At 42.7% G+C, this 21,159-nt stretch overlaps 1 protein-coding gene across 3 annotated transcripts in view; it reads left to right on the forward strand.

The window, feature by feature from the left end:
• The window catches only part of ADGRV1 (adhesion G protein-coupled receptor V1), a 774,317-nt gene that overhangs the window by 341,614 nt on the left and 411,544 nt on the right, over positions 1-21,159 (forward strand). For all 3 annotated transcript variants that reach the window (XM_073624499.1, XM_073624500.1, XM_073624501.1), the window contains 3 exons: positions 16,613-16,852; positions 18,774-18,923; positions 19,673-20,146. In XM_073624499.1, the coding sequence (XP_073480600.1) occupies positions 16,613-16,852; positions 18,774-18,923; positions 19,673-20,146 (864 nt within the window). The remainder of the gene's footprint in view (positions 1-16,612; positions 16,853-18,773; positions 18,924-19,672; positions 20,147-21,159) is intronic.

Genomic DNA, 21,159 nt, shown 5'->3' on the forward strand with positions numbered 1-21,159 from the left:
ATAGCAAATGCAAATGAACTCTGGACCTTTTCTCTGCTACTTGGAAATGGGATAATGAGGGAATAACACACACCTGGCCATGGAACAGCTGAGCAGCCAATTGTCCCGTTACTTTTGGTCCCTTAAAAAGTGGGAGGCACATATACAAACTGTTGTAATTCCTACACCGTTCACCTGATCACCCTCATATTAAAGCTGAAAGTCTGCAGTTGAAGCACATCTTGTTTGTTTAATTTCAAATCCATTGTGGTGGTGTATAGAGCCAAAAAGATTAGAACTGTGTTGATGTCCCAATATTTATGGACCTGACTATATATATATTATATATTGTGACGGTATGCAAGGTGATTTAGTGGATAATCGCTATATTTCACCTCGCATTCGTTCTGTTGTAAGGGATTGAATCAGAATCCGGCCCGGGTTTTTCCAGCCTCTGTGGTAGGCTAGGTTCTGGTCCGGATGTTCTGGTCCACTTGAGTCCACACTCATCTGGACTTTAAATGACCAGGAAGAGAGCACAACAGAGCTCTCTGGTTTTGAGACTCAGGAAGGAACCCCGAGTGAGAGGAGCCCTGGGTGCCCTGTGCCCTGGGAGCCCTGTGGGTGACGGGGACCAGCCCCGCACTGTATAGAGAGGAGACTATTTGTTTAGTTAGCGCCGGACGGCAAGGATATAATTTACTGTTTGTTTGTTTTTATTTTGCAAACCTCCTTCAAATAAACCTGGCATGCACCAGATTTTAAAGAAAGTGCCCGTTTGCTGAATGTCATTTAGAAAAAGGTGATCCCCATAATTCCCCAAACGTGGTGGATTCAGTGGGCAATTTCTGAAGATGGAGGAAATGATAAAGGCCCTACTACAGGCCAATACAGCCCAATGGAAAACCAATTGCTAAGTCACAGAGGCCGCTGCAGCACAACAGGCAACCCAGCAGGAGATGAACCGGCAGTTCGCAGAGGCTCTTGTGGAACTAAGGAAGGGGTCCTCACCGCCAGTGCCAGTGGAACCAAAGATGGTACGTGCCTCCTACCACCTACAGAAAATTACACCTGCCGATGATGTCGAGGCATACCTTGCGACTTTTGAGAGAGTTGCTGTCCGCGAAGGATGGGCAAAAGAACAGTGGGCGGGTCTTTTGGCCCCATTTCTGTCAGGAGAACCTCAAAAGGCCTATTTTGATCTGGAACCAAACAAGGCCCAGGACTTTGAGAAGCTGAAGACAGAGATACTCGCACGCTTGGGTGTCACTATGGCGGTCCGTGCATCAATGGACCTACTCCAGAAACCAGCCAGTCCGTTCTCAAATGTTCGATCTGATCCACCTCACCAGGAAGTGGTTGCAGCCGGAGACCTTGACAGGCCCTCAGATCGTGGAGTGCGTGGTAATGGACCAGTACCTGCGTGCGCTACCTGCTACTCTGAGAAAGTGGGTCGGACAAGGGTATCCCAGAACTGCAACCCAGTTGGTGGACCTAGTAGAGAGGTACATCGCTACTGAGGACTACGCCCCACTTCGGTGTGTCTAGGGGTACAAGATCACCCGGCCATTCTGGTAAAACTGTTTCGGGGTTCAAGAGCTTGAACCTGGCCCATGGTCATGTAATGGGGGGGCATCTCGTTATTGTAAAAACCATTTTTTTTGGCCTGGGGTGTATGCAGATGTCAAGGAGTACTGCAAATCGTGCCCCAAGTGCCAAATGTCGGTGCCGTCGCCCCATTTTTTCCCCTTTTAATAATTGTCATCCCCTTTGAGAGGATTGGCATGGACCTGGTGGGCCGGTTGTGAAATCTGCCCGGGCTCACCAGAATATTCTGGTGATCCTGGACTATGCGACGCGCTATCCCGAGGCCATACCCTTGCTCAACACCTCCGCCAAGGCTATCGCCAAGGAGTTGGTCCAGGTGTTTAGTAGAGTGGGGATCCCTAAAGAGATCTTAACTGATCAGGGTATGTGCAAGGTTGCCAAGGAACTGTGTAGATTATACAAAATCTCCCATCTCCGTACCTCTGTCTACCACCCCCAAACGGATGGTCTAGTCGAAAGATTTAATAAAACTTTAAAAATATGCTAAAAAAGGTGGTCGACAAAGATGGGAGAAATTGGGATTTTTTGCTACCATATCTCATGTTTGCCATATGTGAGGTTCCACAAGCATCCACAGGCTATTTCCCCTTTGAGCTTTTGTATGGTAGACATCCCAGGGGGCTGCTAGATGTTGCCAAAGAAACGTGGGAAGGAGAGGCCACCCCATATAGAAGCATCATAGAGCGTGTATCCTTGATGCAGGATTGAATTGCAGCTGTCCTGCCCCTGGTGTTAGAACATATGGAGCAAGCCCAGGAGGCCAAGAGGAGGGTCTATGATCGGGGTGCCAAGGTCCATACTCAGCCTCGGGGACAGAGTGTTGGTACTGGTTACCACGGTGGAAAGTAAGTTCCTAGCCAAGTGGCAGGGTCCTTTTGAGGTTGTCGAAAGGGTGGGGGAGGTAAACTACAAAGTCTACCAGCCAGGGAAAAGGAAACCACACCAAATCTATCATGTGAATCTCTTAAAGCCCTGGAAGGACAGAAAGACTTTACTGGCCGCTTCCCCACCTCCAACAGACCGGGTACCATTGATACCTGACGTTCCCATAATGGATTCCTTGTCCATGACACAACAAAGTGACCTTAGGGCGTTTGTGCAAAAAGACTTTTTCTCCCCCTTACCCGGATGGACCAAGGTAATCCAACATGACATAGTGATGGAACCAGGGGTTCAGGTAAATGTAAAGCCATATAGAATCCCAGAGGCCAGGCGAGAGGCAGTCGCGGAAGAAATCAAAAATATGTTAGAGCTGGACGTGATAGATGAGTCCCACAGTGAGTGGTCGAGCCCCATAGTGCTGGTTCCAAAACCTGATGGCACTATCAGGTTTTGTAATGACTTTAGGAAACTCAACAGTGTCTCCAAGTTCGATGCATACCCGCTGCCCTAGGTCGACGAACTCCTGGACAGGTTGGGACAGGCTCCATACATAACAACCCTAGACCCAGAGAAAGGCTATTGGCAAATACCGCTAACTGAATCGGCCAAGGAGAAGACTGCCTTTTCCACTCTGAAGGCTTGTTTCAGTACAAGCGGATGCCTTTTGGTCTGCATGGGGCCCCTGCATCATTCCAGTGAATGATGGACAAGACTTTGAGACCACATCGCCCGTATGCGGCTGCTTATTTGGACGATGTGGTCGTCCACAGCCCAGATTGGAAATCACACCTGCTGCGTACAAGCAGTGGTAGATTCCCTTAGGGAAGCAGGTCTCACGGCCAACCCAAAAAAATGTGCAATAGGCCTGGAGGAAGCCAAGTACCTTGGATACGTTATTGGCCCGGGGACTTGTCAAGCCTCAGACCAATAACATTGAGGCAATTCAAAAGTGTCCCCAACCAGTAAACAATAAACTAGGCATTACAGGGTATTATTGATGGTTTATACCCGAATTTGCCACCATTGCCATCCCTCTGACCGACCTGACGAAGGGTAGAGGGTTGGTCATGGTCAAATGGAATCCTGAAGCCGAGGAGGCTTTTCAGAAATTAAAACCCTTTGTGTACTATGGGTACATATTTCACATTGACGTATTTCCGCTAGCACTGACGTCATTTCCTGCTCCTTGGAACGCACTTCCTGGTTTCTGGAACGCACGCCGTGAGCAGCGTCCGGATCCATCTCTAATCCCTTTACATGCCTGTTTTTATCAACTATTTTGTAAGCACCCATTTATATATGGAATAAATCCCTTTTCAAACGGTACTATTCACTATTAGTTCAATTTTTTTATCCTTTTTTGGTGCCTGGTGATTCTGCTGAGAAATTCCAACAACAAATCCTTTGATCTGATATGCACAACACCACTCCTGAGCTTCTCTGGATACTATCACATAAGCCTGAAGTGACCCCCAGACTGCAAAGCTGGGGGTCATCGCCATTTGGTGAGTGGGGACACATCTGGGGGTGGCGTTTCTGCACCTGAAAAGTCCTGGAGGGTCTGTGGTCCATTGCACTTCAAAAGTCTTTTTTCCCATTGCGGATCAGAACATTTAGCACATTTATTTGGACTTTATTTATATGTTTTTTGCTTTGTATATTCACATCTGTACTCATCTACACTTGGTCACGCATGTTTAATAACATTTGCGAGCGCAACATTTTCATAATTTTACATTTCTAGTGATTAGCACTCTGTGTGTGGCAGCTGCTTTAGTTTTCTTTTTCACTGTTTTTTCACTATTCAGCGCGAGTCTAAATTTTATATTATTCACTGTACTCACTTTTGTTGCCAATGGTTTAGACATTAATGGCTGTGTGTTGAGTTATTTTGAGGGGACAAAAAATGTACACTGTTATACAAGCTGTACACTCACTACTTTACATTGTAGCAAAGAATAATTTCTTCAGTGTTGTCACATGAAAAGATATAATAAAATATTTACAGAAATGTGAGGGGTTTACACACACACACACACACATATATATATATACCGTATTTATCGGCGTATAACACGCGCCGGCGTATAACACGCACCCCAAGTTTAGGAGGGAAGTTTAAGGAAAAAACTTTTAGGAGGGAAGTTTAAGGAAAAGAACTTACATTTAAATGCCCATCAATGCAGCCTCATCAGTGTCCATCTGCAGCCTTGTCAGTGTCAGTGTAGCCTTGTCAGTGTCCATCTGTACCTTGTCCCTCATTGCAGCCTTGTCAGTGTCCATCTGTAGCATTGTCCCCCATTACAGCCTTGTCAGTGTCCATCTGTACCTTGTCCCCCATTGCAGCCTTGTCAGTGTCCATCTGTACCTTGTCCCCCATTGCAGCCTTGTCAGTGTCCATCTGTACCTTGTCCCCCATTGCAGCCTTGTCAGTGTCCATCTGTACCTTGTCCCTCATTGCAGCCTTGTCCCCCATTGCAGCCTTGCCCTGTGTCGTTTGCAGACATCTAGCGTTTAAAAATGGCGCCGCCGTTCTCGGTGGCTCTTGGCCATTCTCGGCAGCTCTCGGCGTCTCTCGGCGGCTTTCGGCCGTTCTCGGCGGCTTTCGGACGCATTAGGCTTTCGGCGGCTCACGCGGGACTGCGAGAGCCGACGAGAATGGCTGAAAGCGGGTGAAAGCTGCCGAGAACTGCCCAAAACTGCCGAGAGCGGCCGACAGCGACCGAGAATGGCCCGAAAGCCGCAGAGAACGGGCGAAAGCCGCCGAGAGCCACCGAGAGCCACCGAGAGCCACCGAGAGTGGCCGAAAGCCGCCAAAAGGCTCAAAATCGGTGGGGGATCGCGGGGGATCGGGGGGGATCGGCGTATAACACGCACCCACGATTTCCCCCTGATTTTAAGGGGAAAAAAGTGTGTGTTATACGCAGATAAATACGGTATATATATATATATATATAGTATTTTAAAAAAATTATATGTAGATAATGAGGATCTCTATCTCTCTATCTCTCTAGTCAGCTTGTTTATTTTCATTTAGCATAACAGGTTGTAAATGTAGAAGGAACATGCCGTTGTGAGTGTAACACATCCTTGCTCTCTTTTAGTCATTTCCTTCTTGGAGCACACTTCTAAAAGTGTTTGTGTATAGAAGAATTAGTACATAATGTATTTTTTTTCTTGAACAAATACATGTGTAAATAGGAGGTCTAGTACTGAGTGTATTGTTTTTAAACTGCCTCTTTATACAATGTGAAGGTTGTGTAGTGTAAGTAGTGCCAAGAACATGTGCGGGAAGTAAATACCTTGTGAGAGTAAGTCTGTCCTATAAATATACATGGTGCTCAGGAAGCAGGATACTTTACACCTGCCATCAGTCAGAAGAAAGAAATTAATGACATGCTCCATCTACGTGGAAGTGTGTCACGGCTCTGTATGTAAAATCCCAGATGTACCTGGAAATAGGTGCATATGTACACAGAATGAAGTACAAGATGGCAACGCCTTCAGCATATTGATACTCAATCAGTAGTTTGTTTTGATATTTAAAATGACTTTAGCAAAAGCAGAATTTATTGTACTGATTGTCAGTAGCCTCCTACCGTATGCTTATCATACATTTCTTAATGTTTGTTAGATTTAACCTAAATATGAAAACAATTGGGTCACTAATTTAATGAACTCCTCTTTTTGATATTTCAGTTAAATCTAAGAAATAGTAATCACTTTATACAACTGTTTTGATTCCTTTTTTGTTTGAACTCACAGCATCAGTATGAAGATGAAAATGACTGATAGGGTTAAAAATCTCAGTCCTTACTGTATCTCATCACTCAAAAGTTTGTTTGTCCTAACATCAGTTTGACTGAGTTTAAGGAAATGGTAACCCATTATTTCATATTACTTTACTTAATGGCCCTGTAATCTATTTCATGAAATTGTTTCTTACTATGTTTTTTGCCTCCTTGTAATGTCCATTGTGAGCTCCTGAATCTCTCCTTCTCCACCTTACTTCCTGTTTGGAACAAGCAGTATATGTTAGTTGTGATCATGTACACTCTATGCACACTACACATTCCATAGTTTAAAGTCCATAGTTCGTCTTAGGAGCCAACAAGAGAGGATGGCTAGGTTCAGACATACATTGGGACCATAGAGCTCAAACATAGCCACCCTCTACTACGAAATCAGATCACAGCAGCAAATAAAGGAATTTGGAGATTAGACTGAGAGCAATAGAAGGTACCTTTTTGAGTTATGAGTGCATATTGGATAGATATTTTTTTCTAGATCAGACTTTAGTGTCACTTTATGCTGGCTATGCATTAGTAGAATTACATTCAATTTTCAAATCAAAACAGTACTCAAGTGACCAATCACCAATGGCAATTTAATTCAAAACTCACCCAAACAGCAGCTTAGCATTACAGCAGCATTTACGCCTGGGTATGTATGGAGTCCAACATGGATCATTGTGGTAACTCGCTTGCAATGATACTTTATAGTGTAGTAGGTTTATTGTCACAATAAATAAAATTGCATAAAAACAAAACAAAAATCCCTGATGTGTTTTGTCCAATAGGACATTATCAACGGGCCCGACCACTTGATAACGTCCTATTTGATGAAACGCGTCGGGTGGAGATTCTGGCTTCACGCCGCTGCACATTCCAGAATTTGACAATGGCTTCACATGTGAGTTATCTGGATTTTTGTTCTGTTTTTATGCGATTTTACTTATAAACATATTGCATTATGAGGAACTTTTTTGGGTTCCTGGTGAGCTTTATTTATCCTTAGCTGGAATGTACTAGGAAGTATCATTGCAAGTATTTTGTATGCCATACATACCCAGGCGTATATGCTGCTGTAGTGGTAGCCTGTTGTTCTGGTGAGTTTTGAATCCACTTGTGATTGGTCACTTGAGAACCGTTTTGATTGCTTTTTCCCCTAGGCGTTTATGCTACTGTAATGGTAGCCATTCATTCTAGTAAGCCTCGAATGCACTTGAAGTTGGTGATTGGCTATTTGAGCACCACTTGCACATGATTATCAAGATTATGAGCATTATTGGAATAATTCTTTTCATTACCATTAACTACACTGTGGACTTCTTCTTTATACAGTGGAACCTCGGATTATGAGCATAATCCGTTCCAGGAGTATGCTTGTAATCCAAAGTACTCGCATATCAAAGCAAGTTTTCCCATTGAAGTCAATGGAAACGAAAATAATTTGTTCCGCATTGACTTCAATGGGATGCAACACCGCAGGCGACCATGAGGCGGGGGGGTGCCGGAGAGCCTCAGAAACGTCCGAAAAGGCCCGAGGTCACTTTGGCGGACCTCGGCAAACCTCGGAAAGACTTCCTACTCGAGATTTGCCGAGATCAGATGTGCTGTACTTGGGCCTTTCCGTGCGTTTCCGAATGTGACGTTCGGCTCTGCTCGGCTCCGGCGCCCCCCCACCTCAGGCCAAAAGCGGTACTGCACACCGCTTTGGCCTGAATCGTGCTCGTTTTGCGAGACAACACTCGCAAACCGAGTTACGATTTTTAAAAATACAGTGCTCGTATTGCAAAACGCTTGTTAACCGCGTTACTCACAATCCGAGGTTCCACTGTACTTATGGACTTTGCACCATTTCATTTCATATTTATTTAGTTTTATGGTTTCATATGACTGCAGTTCTATATGTTTGTTTATATATTATATTGGCGCTGCACTATTGTTTTACATTTTACATTCACAGTGTGTCTTTAAGCTATTTAGGGTAATTTAACAAATCTATGTAGGGAGAGAAACTTTCCAAGACAGTGCTATACTGTGCTATATTGTATTATACAGTACTGCACTGTGCTTTAATTTACTATACTCTGCTATAGTGTAACTTGCAGTGTGGTAAGCTACATACCCTTGTGCATCCCCCTGTGTTCCCAGCTTCATAGACATAACTGTCCTTAGGACGCCTTTTTTTCTGTATGAGCTGCAAGTGTGATTGCTTGCCTTTGTGCCACCCCTTTGCAAATTTTTTTGTGACTTGTTAGGGGTTTATCCTATAAGTTAACATTTTTCTATTTTATTTCCTGCTAGGGTTAAGAAAATACTTGGCTTTTGATTTGAGTTTAAACTGGTAGTAAATTCTCCTCTACAACTTTGTCACATTTAAATCAGCATAAAAAAGCTAATTATCACAGCTTGTAGATGTCTCCTTACTTGCTCAGTGTTTTTGTAATCCGTCCCATTCTTTATAAGACACCAGCACATGCGCATTTCTGCTGTGATTCACGGCCTGCTCTGCCGTGTCTGTTATTTCTGCTCCTCGAGGCACAGCGCTCAAACCCCGTGAGACTACAGAATCATTCAAAACTTCCTCCTACACCTCATGTGACCCTGTGACATCACATAGGGGTGTAAACCTGGGCATCGGACTGCATACTGTAGTGGAGATCAGGCGCAGCATACAGCGAATGTTAAAAAAATGACAAGCAAATGTTACAAGATCAACACAAGTAAATATACTGTGGAGTAAAACAGATTGGCTATGAGCAGCGGAGCACGGTTGCCATAGGAACCTCAGATCGGGAATGAGGCTTGCCTAAGACGCGATTGCGTCTTAGGCAAGCTTCATTCATGAAAGGGCGGAAATACACTCTACTGCGGACTCAGAAAACAATACCTAAGATGGCGCCGCCTTACTCCTGGAAACACTAATTTAACAGTTTGAAAATATGTGACTGGGGCTGAATTATAATGGTTACAGTTTGATAATAACTTGATATAATGGACTAGATGAAAAGAAGCATCGGAGTGGGTGGGAGCATTTACTACCACTTTGAGGGTGTATATATTCTATTTGATTTTGTCTCTCTATTTTTCCAGTTTTTTTCTATTTTTCTTTCTATTTTTCTAATATATTTGTTGGTGAACACGTGTTGGGGCTGCCCTTTGTACACAGCATGCTGCTGCATTGCTGTGCAGTAATTAATATTCATGAAAATCATCACACATTTGCCCCCCTATTGCCATAGTTTCAGCAAAAGCTAGGCATTCCATTTTTTATTTTTGTTCTTGGCACATGTCCCCCATGGCAATTCCTAGCTTCCTATGCCTCATTGTTTGCCAATAGTTTTTTTAATAGGTCCATAAAGGGAAAACATTGAATATTTTCCCTTTGACCCCTATAGACTTCAATTGAGTTAGGAGAAAACTTTATATTTACCGAATTTTGAGGGCATTTGGCAAAACTGGCTATGAATTGAACTCATGACTTAGGTTAAGGTTTGCTTTTCCATATACTGGCAGATTCTGAATAAATACCCTTATAAAAAATGTTAATAATGTTGCAGACAGATTTACTGCTATATCGAGTGACTGTATTCCACACCTAGTCAGTTAAACAAATGGATCATATGATTGACTGAATAATAGTCAATGTATATGTGGAAAGCAGTACACATTTCTTAATGGCATACATAAGTGGATGGATGGATGAATAAAATAGACAAATGCTGTGCAATCACATTTGCTAGAGTAAAAGAAGGGGGTGGAGGCGCCAACTCTGATGATTATATCATATAATTAAGTGTTAGTGTAATATATACACTTACTGATTCACAGGGTGGGGATGCCCATCAGGGGTAGAGATGTCTTGTGGTGTGCTGCCTGTACATTCCTCATTCTTTGGATGCCCGCCGTGCACTGGTGACGTCACTTCCGCTTCTGCGTTCCAGAGTGGTTAGCGTGGAGCTTTCCATATACTAACACTTAATTATATGATAAAATCATCAGAGTTGGAGCCTCCATCCCCTTCTTTTTCTCTCCTTACTAACAGAGGCAATGGACACCCTCTTAGGATGGCTGCCTCCTCATTTTAACATAAATATTGACTGATCTAGATGTGCTATTAAAGCTACCATCTCACCATTTTACTAGGGCATCGCAATATTTGGAGCGCTGGAATCCCTTCCTTTTTATGAATCACATCTGCCAGCCAATGAAAAGCACCTACAGTAATCCTGCTAATAAAGCTTTAAACTTTAAGTACCAAACTGCTTCTGCTAGATTCCTATTCCTATTGTAATCTGTGGCACATAATTGTGAAGTGGAAGGAAAGTGATAAACGTTTTTCAATTTTTTTTTTTTTTACAAATAAATAGAAGAAAAGTGTTGCGTGCATTTGTATTCAGCCCCCTTTCCTACTTTGTAGGACCACCTTTTCTCTGCAATTACAGCTGCAAGTCTTTTTGAGTATGTCTCTACCAACTTTGCACATCTAGAGAGTGACATTTTTACCCATTCTTCTTTGCAAAATAGCTCAAGCTCTGTCAGATTGGATGGAGAGTGCCTGTGAACAGCAATTTTCAAGTCTTGCCACAGGTTCTGAATTGGATTTAGGTCTGGACTTTGACTGCGCCATTCTAACACATGAGTATGCTTTGATCTAAATCATTCCATTGTAGCTCTGGCTATATGTTTAGTTGTTGTATGATTGTTCTTGTGCTAGAAGGTGAACCTCTGCCCCAGTCGCAAGTCTTTTGCAGACTATAACGGTTTTTTTTCTAAGATTGCTCTGTATTTGGCTACATCCATCTTCCTATCAACTCTGACCAGCTTCCCATCCCTGCTGAAGAAAAGCATCCCCACAACATGATGCTGCCCCCGCCATGTGTCACAGTGTGGATGGTGTGTTCAGGGTGATGTGCAGTGTTAGTTTTCCGCCACACGTAGCATTTTGCTTTTAGGCCAAAAAGCTCAATTTTGGTCTCATCTGATTTATGGAGTGCACAACTAATAGTTGTCCCGTGGACAGATTCTCCCACCTGAGCTGTGGATCTCTGCAGCTCCTCCAGAGTTACCATGGGCATCTTGGCTGCTTCTCTGATTAATGCTCCCCTTGCCCTTCAGTTTAAGTGGACAGTCATGTCTTGGTAGGTTTGCAGTTGTAGGGTTTGAAACAGGAAAATCTGGATGCCGCACACCGGATAAAGTTGAAAACATCTTCTTTATTATAAAACTTGGATCATAAAAACCGGACAATCAGGCAGGTAGTACAGACACAGCTGACGCGTTTCGCACTCTAGTTCGAGCGCTTACTCATGAGCTATGAGTAAGCGCTCGAACTAGAGTGCGAAACGCGTCAGCTGTGTCTGTACTACCCTCCTGATTGTCCGGTTTTTATGATCCAAGTTTTATAATAAAGAATATGTTTTCAACTTTATCCGGTGTGCGGCATCCAGATTTTCCTGTTTCAAACCCTGCTTCAATTTGCATTTAGCCAGCACCTGGGACTCCCCTCCTCTGAAGGATTCACTAATACACACCTGAGAGCGGGTTCTCCTGAGCGGTGATTCATTTTCTCAGGTTTGCAGTTGTGCCATACTCTTTCCATTTTTGGATGATGGATTGAACAGTGCTTCGTGAGATGTTCAAAGCTTGGGATATTTTTTAAAATAAAGTAACCCTGCTTTAAACTTCTTGACAACTTTATCCCTGACCTGCCTGGTGTGTTCCTTGGTCTGCTGTTTGTTCACTAAGGTTCTCTAACAAACCTGAGGGCTTCACAGAACAGCTGTATTCATACTGAGATTAAATTACACACAGGCGGACTCTATTTACTAATTAGGTGTCTTCTGAAGGCAATTGTTTCCACTAGATTTTAGTTAGTGGTATTAGAGTAAAGGGGGTTGAATACAAATGCACACCACACTTTTCAGATATTTATTTGTAAAAAAATGGAAAAACCATTTATCATTTTCCTTCCACTTCACAATTATGTGCCACTTTGTGTTGGTCTATCACATAAAATCCTAATAAAATACATTTAGGTTTTTGGTAACATGACAAAATGTTGAAAATTTCAAGGGGTATCAATACTTTTTCAAGGCACCGTACATATGATTCTATATTTGTGAACAGTGTCTATTAGAATGGAGAACAGGGTGAGATGACTTAAAGCGGAACTAAACTCTCCTATCCTTTTCAGCCAAGGAAGCTGCCATCTTGGCCTCTGTTTGATCTTGAACTGCCATTGTGCTGCACATGTGATCAGTTATGACACCAGCTATATGATAGTTTGACAGTTTGGCTGAGAGCACATCCAATGTGACAGTTACATTCCCAGCACATGCCTGGATGGAAAGTAACTGTTTTTTGAAATGTTAAATCAATGGGTTTAGTTCAACTTTAAGTCAGCGAACGTATTTCTCTATCTACATTTTTATCTGTACATGTTTATTATTTGTGGCTAATGAGCCGTTAATGCCACTGTCTGCACCGTCCAGCCCCATCTAGCTGCTGCAACTGTCAGCCTCTCATAAAGTTTGACAGGCTGCTGGAAACGGGGTTGGAGGTTGCGCCTCTACCTCCTACCTGTATCTAAACTCCAGAGCCTCATGCAGCTGCCGCATGCACTTTATTTTATTGCATACTCAAGTTTTTGACAGGGGGCATAGACAGCGATAGAAAAATTAAAAAGGTTCTATCTATTCCCCATCCTACCAAAAAAGTGTTATTATCGCTGTCTGCTTTCCCACGGGGAGATTTCACTTACATCTTGTTCTGTGTGACACCAGTCAAGTTGATTGGAAATAGGGTAAAATTCTTCATCACTCTATCCAAAGCTACAAATAAAACTTTGTTTGACTTGGGCTATAACCTAAATGATAACAAGATGCATCATATACATTGTTTAATTATGACCAAAAACATACATTAGGTGTAGTAGTAGCAACCCTATAGGGTAGAAATTGCTATAAGAATGACTGTCCAGTGATAGAACATGCTGAAAATATAGCATAGCTGTCTCTGTTTCCATATATCATGTTGCTTGGTATGTTTTGTGCAGAGGTCTAATTTCTGCTATTAACTCAGCTGATAATGTCTTCCTTACATGAACATTGTGTACTGTACACAGTATGTTGTGTAGCACCACTAATGACTACAGTGCAAACATAAGGTTCTTTCCACAAAGAGCCGGACTAGGCATCGCACTTCCTGGCTTGTGGTTATGTGTTAATCTTCTCAGAGGTGTTACGTGTTTTCACACTTGTAGGTGAAAAGTGCTACATTTATTAGGCCGGAAAGTAGACATGGACATATTGTAATGAAATAAAACTGGGTTTCATTTCTGTATTTTTATTCTAAAAAAAATCCATCATTTTGACATTTTACATTATTGGATTCTAAAAAAGCTGGTTGACCCTTTAAAATGGTTATAAACGATCACCATGTAAGACAACCCATTGGGTTCAAATGAGAAATGAAAGGCAAAACATTTTTGTATAGATATATAAAACATTATAAATACACTTTTCCCTTTTTTTATAAGTGATCACATTCCCTCTGTTCTCAGCTGCAAAAGAGCTGGGGGGAGGAGAAGCAGCAGTGCACTGAGCTATCCAGTGAATGGCTGAGCAGCGGGGGGGGGGGGGGTGTCAGTACAAGTCTGATCATTGGAGGAGAGTAAACTGAGTTCCCAGCATAGCTAGAGAACTGACCACAATGTGCTCTCCTGCTTAGTATGGTCAGTTTTTAATAGGAAAGCAGAGGGATTGTCAGGAACACCAGGAATTTCACATAAAAGAAGCAATACAAACATAATGGGATACTTTATCATACTGTACAAGTACATGGTACAGCAGGCACATATCAGGAATATGAAGTATTGGGGTAACAAACGCTTTAAGGCTTCTTGAGTTTAGGAGCTTTTGGCATTTTTTTGCCAAAGCTCCTAAATTCAATTTCATAAAAACCTATGTGTGTCAATGTACACATTTTTAGTAGAGTTTAGGAGCTGCTGCTGTTAGGGGGAGCTTCAACCTCCCTCTCCTGAACGCAGAAGAATCGCGTTAAGGATAGGAATGTTTTGACCGCCGGCTGCCCGAAAATGCAAACCGTGGCAAAACCGCTGCAAAATTGTGGCAAAATTGCCGTTTCCCACGGCCAGCTGTCAAAGTAGGCTATGTGTACATAAAGCCTTATAGTCAATGGCGTCACTGGGGGGGCCCTGACCCCCCCAACATTATGCTGTGCCCCACCATGTGCCCCCCACAATTTAAAAAAAAACATTTTTTTTTTACAAAAAAGCAATGTCTAAGAGGGAGAGCGCCCCCAGTCAACTCCTGCGGGTGATTTCTCCCCCCTCCCTCTGCTCGCTGACACTGCATAATGCGAACGCTCACACAACCACGGCCACCCGATCTGCTCCTTCCCCTGCATCCTCATTGGCAGGGAGAAGAGCGAGTTGCAGGAAGGACTCCACCAGGACTCTCAGTTACTGAAAAAACAGACTGATTTCTCCCGTCCTTAGGAAAGGAGAACCAACCTGTAAATTCCAAGAGATGCCAGACCAGCGCTGTAAATAGCAGGGGTAGGACAGCAAGAGGAGGCTGGGGAACCCCACAGTGGCAGAACACCAGGGCCTGGTGGCAAGACAACCTTTGCAACCCTGATAGTTCTCCCACTGCTTTGGACCCTTATATTTTCTTGGTATGCTGGTGACATATATCTCTTGTTTTCTGCCACCCTGGGGGGGGGGGGGGGCCAGGGGGGCCCAATACAGTAGGAAGGGAGCTCACTACAGAACATGTGAAAGGGCCTTTGTGGGATCGTAGTAAAGGGCCCCAGGATATATATATATATAATTGCATTTTATAGTTGCCCCCTACTTTTGTCCATGTCCCCCCATGTGCCCCCCCTAAATATGAAAGCTAGACACTCCACTGCTTATAGTCCACAAGCTGTAGAAAAAAAATCAAGTGTAGCAATGTCTCTCTAGGCAGTCAGTAGAAATATCTGGGTCCTCCTACCTGTCCTGTGGCTACCTCTCCAGTATCAGGATCTAACAGTTCTATTTGACCCAGTGATCATTGTCAGGGGAAAAGAAAGGGATAGGATGGGATGAAAATTGAGAGCTTCCCTTGGCATAGAAGTAGACAGGAAATCTTCCAAAGTAATGCCCTGTACACACGGACATTGATCGGACATTCCGACAACAAAATCCATGGATTTTTTCCAACGGATGTTGGCTCAAACTTGTCTTGCATACACACGGTCACACAAAGTTGTCGGAAAATCCGATTGTTCTGAACGCGGTGGTGTAAAACACATACGTTGGGACTATAAACGGGGCAGTAGCCAATAGCTTTCGTTTCTTAATTTATTCTGAGCATGCGTGGCACTTTGTGCGTCAGATTTGTGTACACACGATCGGATTTTCGGACAACAAAGTCCTATCACACATTTTCCATCGGAAAATCCTATCGTGTGTACAGGGCATTAGTGTGATGTACATATAAGTAAGTGTGATGTACATATATGTGCCCAAAAGAATAATAAGTCTTTAAATAATTAACTGTTATAAAACAAAGTCCTCCAATAGAAAGTGATGATAATTGAAAATCTTCTCAGTGTTTACATAGAAAGCAATACAAACCTTAACGTTCCCTATGTTTTATTCCTTTAAAAAGCTGCAAGTACAGAAAAATACCTGTTGATCTTCCAGGAATCCAGTAAACACCTAACTTCCTGTACACTCTGTCACTGCTGCTCTGAAATCTCAAGTAGTATTATCAACCCTGCGCATATATTTGGGCAATAAAGAGTGGGGGAAGTGTTCTGTAGTCCAGCAATAGAGAACTGGGTAAGGTTGACAATACTGCTTGGAATTTTAAAGCAGCAGAGGCACTGTATTGTCATCCCAGCCAGGGAGCACACTGAATATTTGGCAGATCAACAGGTATTTTTTGTGCTTGCAGTGTTTTTTAAGATGTGAAACATGAAAATGTGCATGTATTGCAGGGATGTACCAAATACGTTTTTCTTATTTTGCCCAGACATTTGTTTTTCTGCCTGAGGGGTCATATGCCCAGTGGGGGCACAAATAAAAATAAAAAGCCTGACTATATCTTTAACTTTTCATCAATCTATTCAAAAGTTAGCATGATTATCTCCAAAGTAGTAATGCTTTGTTTGCTACAAGCACATTGCTCAGAGATTGCAGAAAAACAATACAAATCCTTCTTTAGCACTGGCATTCATTTGTCTGTTATTGGTTAAACTGCAATACTTTCTTTCTATTCCTTGTATGTATATAATGTATACAGTATAACCCATTAATATTACTTCTTTGCAATATTATTCTTCAGATATTATGGCATATATTAGGACCTAATTCCAAGACCACCCTGACACCTGGCAACGATGATTTTAGCGGACCTTTGAATGGATCGTTTCATTATGGTGATGGAGAAGGTGGGATAAGGGTTATTGCACTGACTATTCTGCCCCATGGAGAGATCGAAGTCCAAGAAAAATTCATAGTTTTACTAAGCATTGGAAGTGGCAGCACGGAGGTTGACCCAAAAGCTGGAAATGTGACTCTTACAGTAAGTATTTCTGATTTGCTGTGTATTATGAACAGTTGTCCATAGATTGAGGATTCACAAAAAAGTGAAAATATATAATATATAGATTTATACTTGCTGTTTCTATGATAAGGAGAATTCAATAAATACATATTACTATGTCATGCCTATTTTTGTGAAAGGTATCATCATTTTTTGTCAGTTTTTAGTCTTTTTCAATGTGTGAATTAACCCTTTATTCAAATAAATATATAAAAGAGGGAGTAGAGCCGTTCATGTGGCCTGCCAGTCATGTGACTCTAATTACAGAGTGAGGTGAGATGTTTGCTGTGATAGATAGAGAGAACTCCGAAAGGTCCTTCAGGCTTTACATTGAGGCCTGCATTTCATGAATACGACACAAAATGCAGGTCGCAGTGTGGCATTACTTTATAGCAATCTCTGCTCTCACATGGAATAGGGTTCACAGATTGTATGTTACATGCATTCAGTAGGTATCCTGGTATAAATGTAGCACCCTCCTAGTTAGGTGCTAGAAGAGAGTATAGTTTTTGGGGCTTTCTGCTTACCAGGAAGGCTGCCAGGTAAATTTAGATGAGCAGGGATGCATTGATAGGGTCTGCTCATGGTGCTATGGTGAAAATGAGGCCACAGGCATAGTTACAGCCCTGGCAATTGGCAGAGGAAAGTGCCTCAGTGCATGCTGGGTGACTGTATATATGGCAAGGGCACATGTGCTCGGGGTCTTTGGCTGGATTGCGGGATCCCGGAGGAAGGGGACGGCTGCCCCTCCTCTGCACAGGCTGCCATATGGCCTCAGGTGGTTGACCTGAGGACCTGAATCTGAGTAAAGCTGCAACCCAGGTGTCCTGCAGAGCTGACTGGATAGTAGACACATCAGAAGCCTACTGTGAGTACAGATCTGTGTCATGGGGCCTGTCCTGTGAGGGCCATCCCTTCAGCTATTGAGTCAGTGGATGGGTGTCAGCCAAAGGGGATGCTAGTGTCCTGAAGATAAAATAGTTTCACAAAGTGTGCTGCCAGAGCAAGCAATGCATCTATTTTTTCCATAAAGGTGTTGTATGGTATAGCAAAGAGTCTGCTACCACAGTTAACCTGGTGAGGCCAAGTGAGAGTTGTTCTCATCTGTAAATAGTTCCAGATGTAGTATCTTGCTATTCCCTTCTCCCATCCAAGTTCCAACAATAAATACGAAAAAAACAAAACAAACACCCGGGATTGATTATTGGATAACGAGCAGATGAGAGTACGATTGGTCGCGTGAAAACCCCTAGTGACTGGCTGCGATATAATAAGGGGAAGGCCCAGGGAAGTCTACACAAAGCAATCCCTATGGGGACAGTGCTTCATATAATTTAAAATCAACTGGTTATCCAGGGAAACTGACATGTCTTCAAACTCCTTCATACAGAGTAAGTAAAACGTCTCTTAAAGAGGAACTGCAGTCTGCTCACATAATTTATAATAAAAACATCTTTGCCATTCTGAAGCTTCTATACAACCACTTTGCATATTATTTTATGTATACTGTGATCCTGTACTTGCCAAATATGCTGCAGAAATCTCCCTCCACTGAGTCTAGCTGCATCCATTTTATATGTGGGCAGCTGAAGCTGCTGCCTGTTCACTTCCTGGACTTACACAGATACACAGAGGAACACCTCCAGCTCTGCACCCTACAGCTCTGATTGGCCCTCTTATGACTCATCCCCCCTCCCATCCTGGCAAACTCTCACGAGAGTGAGAGAGAGAGCTGTGCATGATGTCATAAGCCTAGACTAGTTCATAAGCCTAGACTGGTTTTACTATCCAAAGTTAAAACAACAAGGGCAGAAGATTTAATAGATGGAAAATTGAAAAAATGTGTGAAGGTCCGCTTTAAGCATATATTAACTGCAAATGTTGGACTCTTGTTATCTAGATACAGAAATTTGGTGACCCCAATGGAATTGTTCAGTTTGCAGCAGAGTCTCTGCTAAAGAAAAATTACACTGAACCTCAAACCAGTGACGGACCCCTGAATATAACTTTTCTTATCAGGAGAGTGCAAGGAACGCTAGGCGATATTACGGTAATTGTATTATAAGTTTTCTAAAGAGGTGCACATGGATTTTGGGAATAGAACAAGTACATAATTATCATGGCACTATGACCGCAGCAATAGAAAAGTATTTTAACACAGAACCTCCATCTTCTTTTAAGTTTGGTAGGTTTGTGTTTGTTCAACAGGAGTGTTCACCTGACAATTTTCTAGGTGAGGTCAATCCCCTATAAATGTAATAAAAAATGCCTGGAATACAAGGTCCAAAATTGGCGTACAAATTTCAGCACATCCGATATACCTGCAGATACCATGTGGGTTCCATCTTCATCCTCTAGTTAGTCTGTCTGTACATACCATGTCCATGGGTTGTAGGCTGAAGGCTGTACATAGGCCTTAACTTTTCTTAAAATTAATAAGGTATTAAAATGAATATGAATAAGCTCCCCTCTCTAATCCCACCCCCCTGTAATTCAGCTATAAGGATATCGCCTCGGATTGTTGAAAGACAGGATGTATGATTTAGTGTCAGGAGGTGGTATGCCCTAATCTCTTACGAGGCCTGAATCTGGGGCCTTCCTCAGGAACAGATTTGAAAACAATTGCAAGTACTTACATATTTACCTATAATAGTTTGACAGGTTCACTTTAAATGTAAATTTCAAATAGTATGCATCTCAATCTGTGTTGCCAATTTGTAGAAAAATGTTTACCAGAACAGATCTTTGTAAAACAGTGCCTTGGATGTGAATTTACTAATGTTTTTTCTCTCTTTCAAGGTTTATTGGAGACTGACCAGTTTATCTGACATTAAAATTGACTTCTCAGCTACTTCTGGTTGGGTTGTCATTCCTGATAAACAAAATATTGCAGAGATTGTAATTCAGCTTTTACCGGATGATGTGCCAGAAATGGATGAGCTTTGTATGCTCCAACTGACCTCAGTAGAAGGAGGGGCTGATCTGGATAGTATGAGAAGTGTGTTGTGGTTCACTGTTTTGGCAAATGATGACCCTCACGGTGTGTTCTATTTGGACCCAGCAAGACAGACTGTCATTGTAAACAATGACATGGAACGCTTCATCCAAACTAATGTGACAAGGCTGGGAGGAACATTTGGAAATGTCACTGTAGAGTACCAAGTGTCTTTTGAAAAAACAGCACGAGAAAATCAGACCAGAATAATTACGGGAAGTGTGTTTATTCAAGATGGTGCAAGCTATGGTATTAGCATAGTGCCAATCAGTAACCAGGTCAGATTTCATCAGATGCTTAATCATGTGTAATCTGCAGCTATTAGAACAGAAATGCCTTAAAGTGTATCTAAAGCCCAAAACAAATATGTAATTTATGGCTGCTCATCAATCCTTAAAGCAGACCTTTCCCCCATTTTACTAAAAATCACACCAGAATGCAGCTCTGCTTGCTGGTATCAACTTTTTTTTTTTTTCGCTTTTTGGTTGAGTGTGGCACTGTTGATGCTACAAGGGCCTCACAGATTAATCCTGGGAAGCCTGTATGACCAGTGTCATCCCCCTAAGATGATGTGCACTGTCAGATTTCAACTGGCAAACGCACAGTTACAGGCAGGGTTCCAGGAAGGGGGATATGGGTTTACCAGCCCTTCATGCAAATAGCATGAGAGGAATGGAGAGGAAAAGAAAAAAAAGGATCAAAGGAGACAAAAGCCTGCAGATTGTCTTTGCTAAAGGTGCCTTTGTTATAATATTTAAGGTAAGGATAAAGTTCATCTTTAACCTCCCTGGCGGTTTTCCCGAGTGTGGCTCGGGGTTAAAATTCAGTACCATTAGCGGTAACCCCGAGCCACACTCGGGATCGCATTGCAGGATCCTGGGGCGGCGTTACTTACCTTGTCCCTGGGATCCTGCGATGTCACCCGCAGTGTCCGAGGACTCCGTCCTCCTCCGAAGCCTCTCCGTGCCAGGCTCCGTTCCCTGCGAGCGGCACGACGCACAGGGGCGGAGCCTGGCGGCAAATTCAAAAAAATGTAAAAAGCATAACACATACAGTACTGTAATCTTACAGATTACAGTACTGTATGAAATGATTTCACATCCCTTTTGTCCCCAGTGCTTTGTCCCATGCCCTGCATGCAATTTTACATGATATACACTGTTCTTTCTGCCTGGAAACTGGAGATTGTCCATAGCAACCAAAAAGTGTCCCTTTACGTCAAAAGTGGCTTTAGACCAGCTAGAAAACAGCGATAGTAAATTAGAACACTTGCAGAATTGAGCGATAGTGA

Source organism: Aquarana catesbeiana, linkage group LG01 (assembly GCF_042186555.1).
Source record: "Aquarana catesbeiana isolate 2022-GZ linkage group LG01, ASM4218655v1, whole genome shotgun sequence".
NCBI lineage: Eukaryota > Metazoa > Chordata > Amphibia > Anura > Ranidae > Aquarana > Aquarana catesbeiana.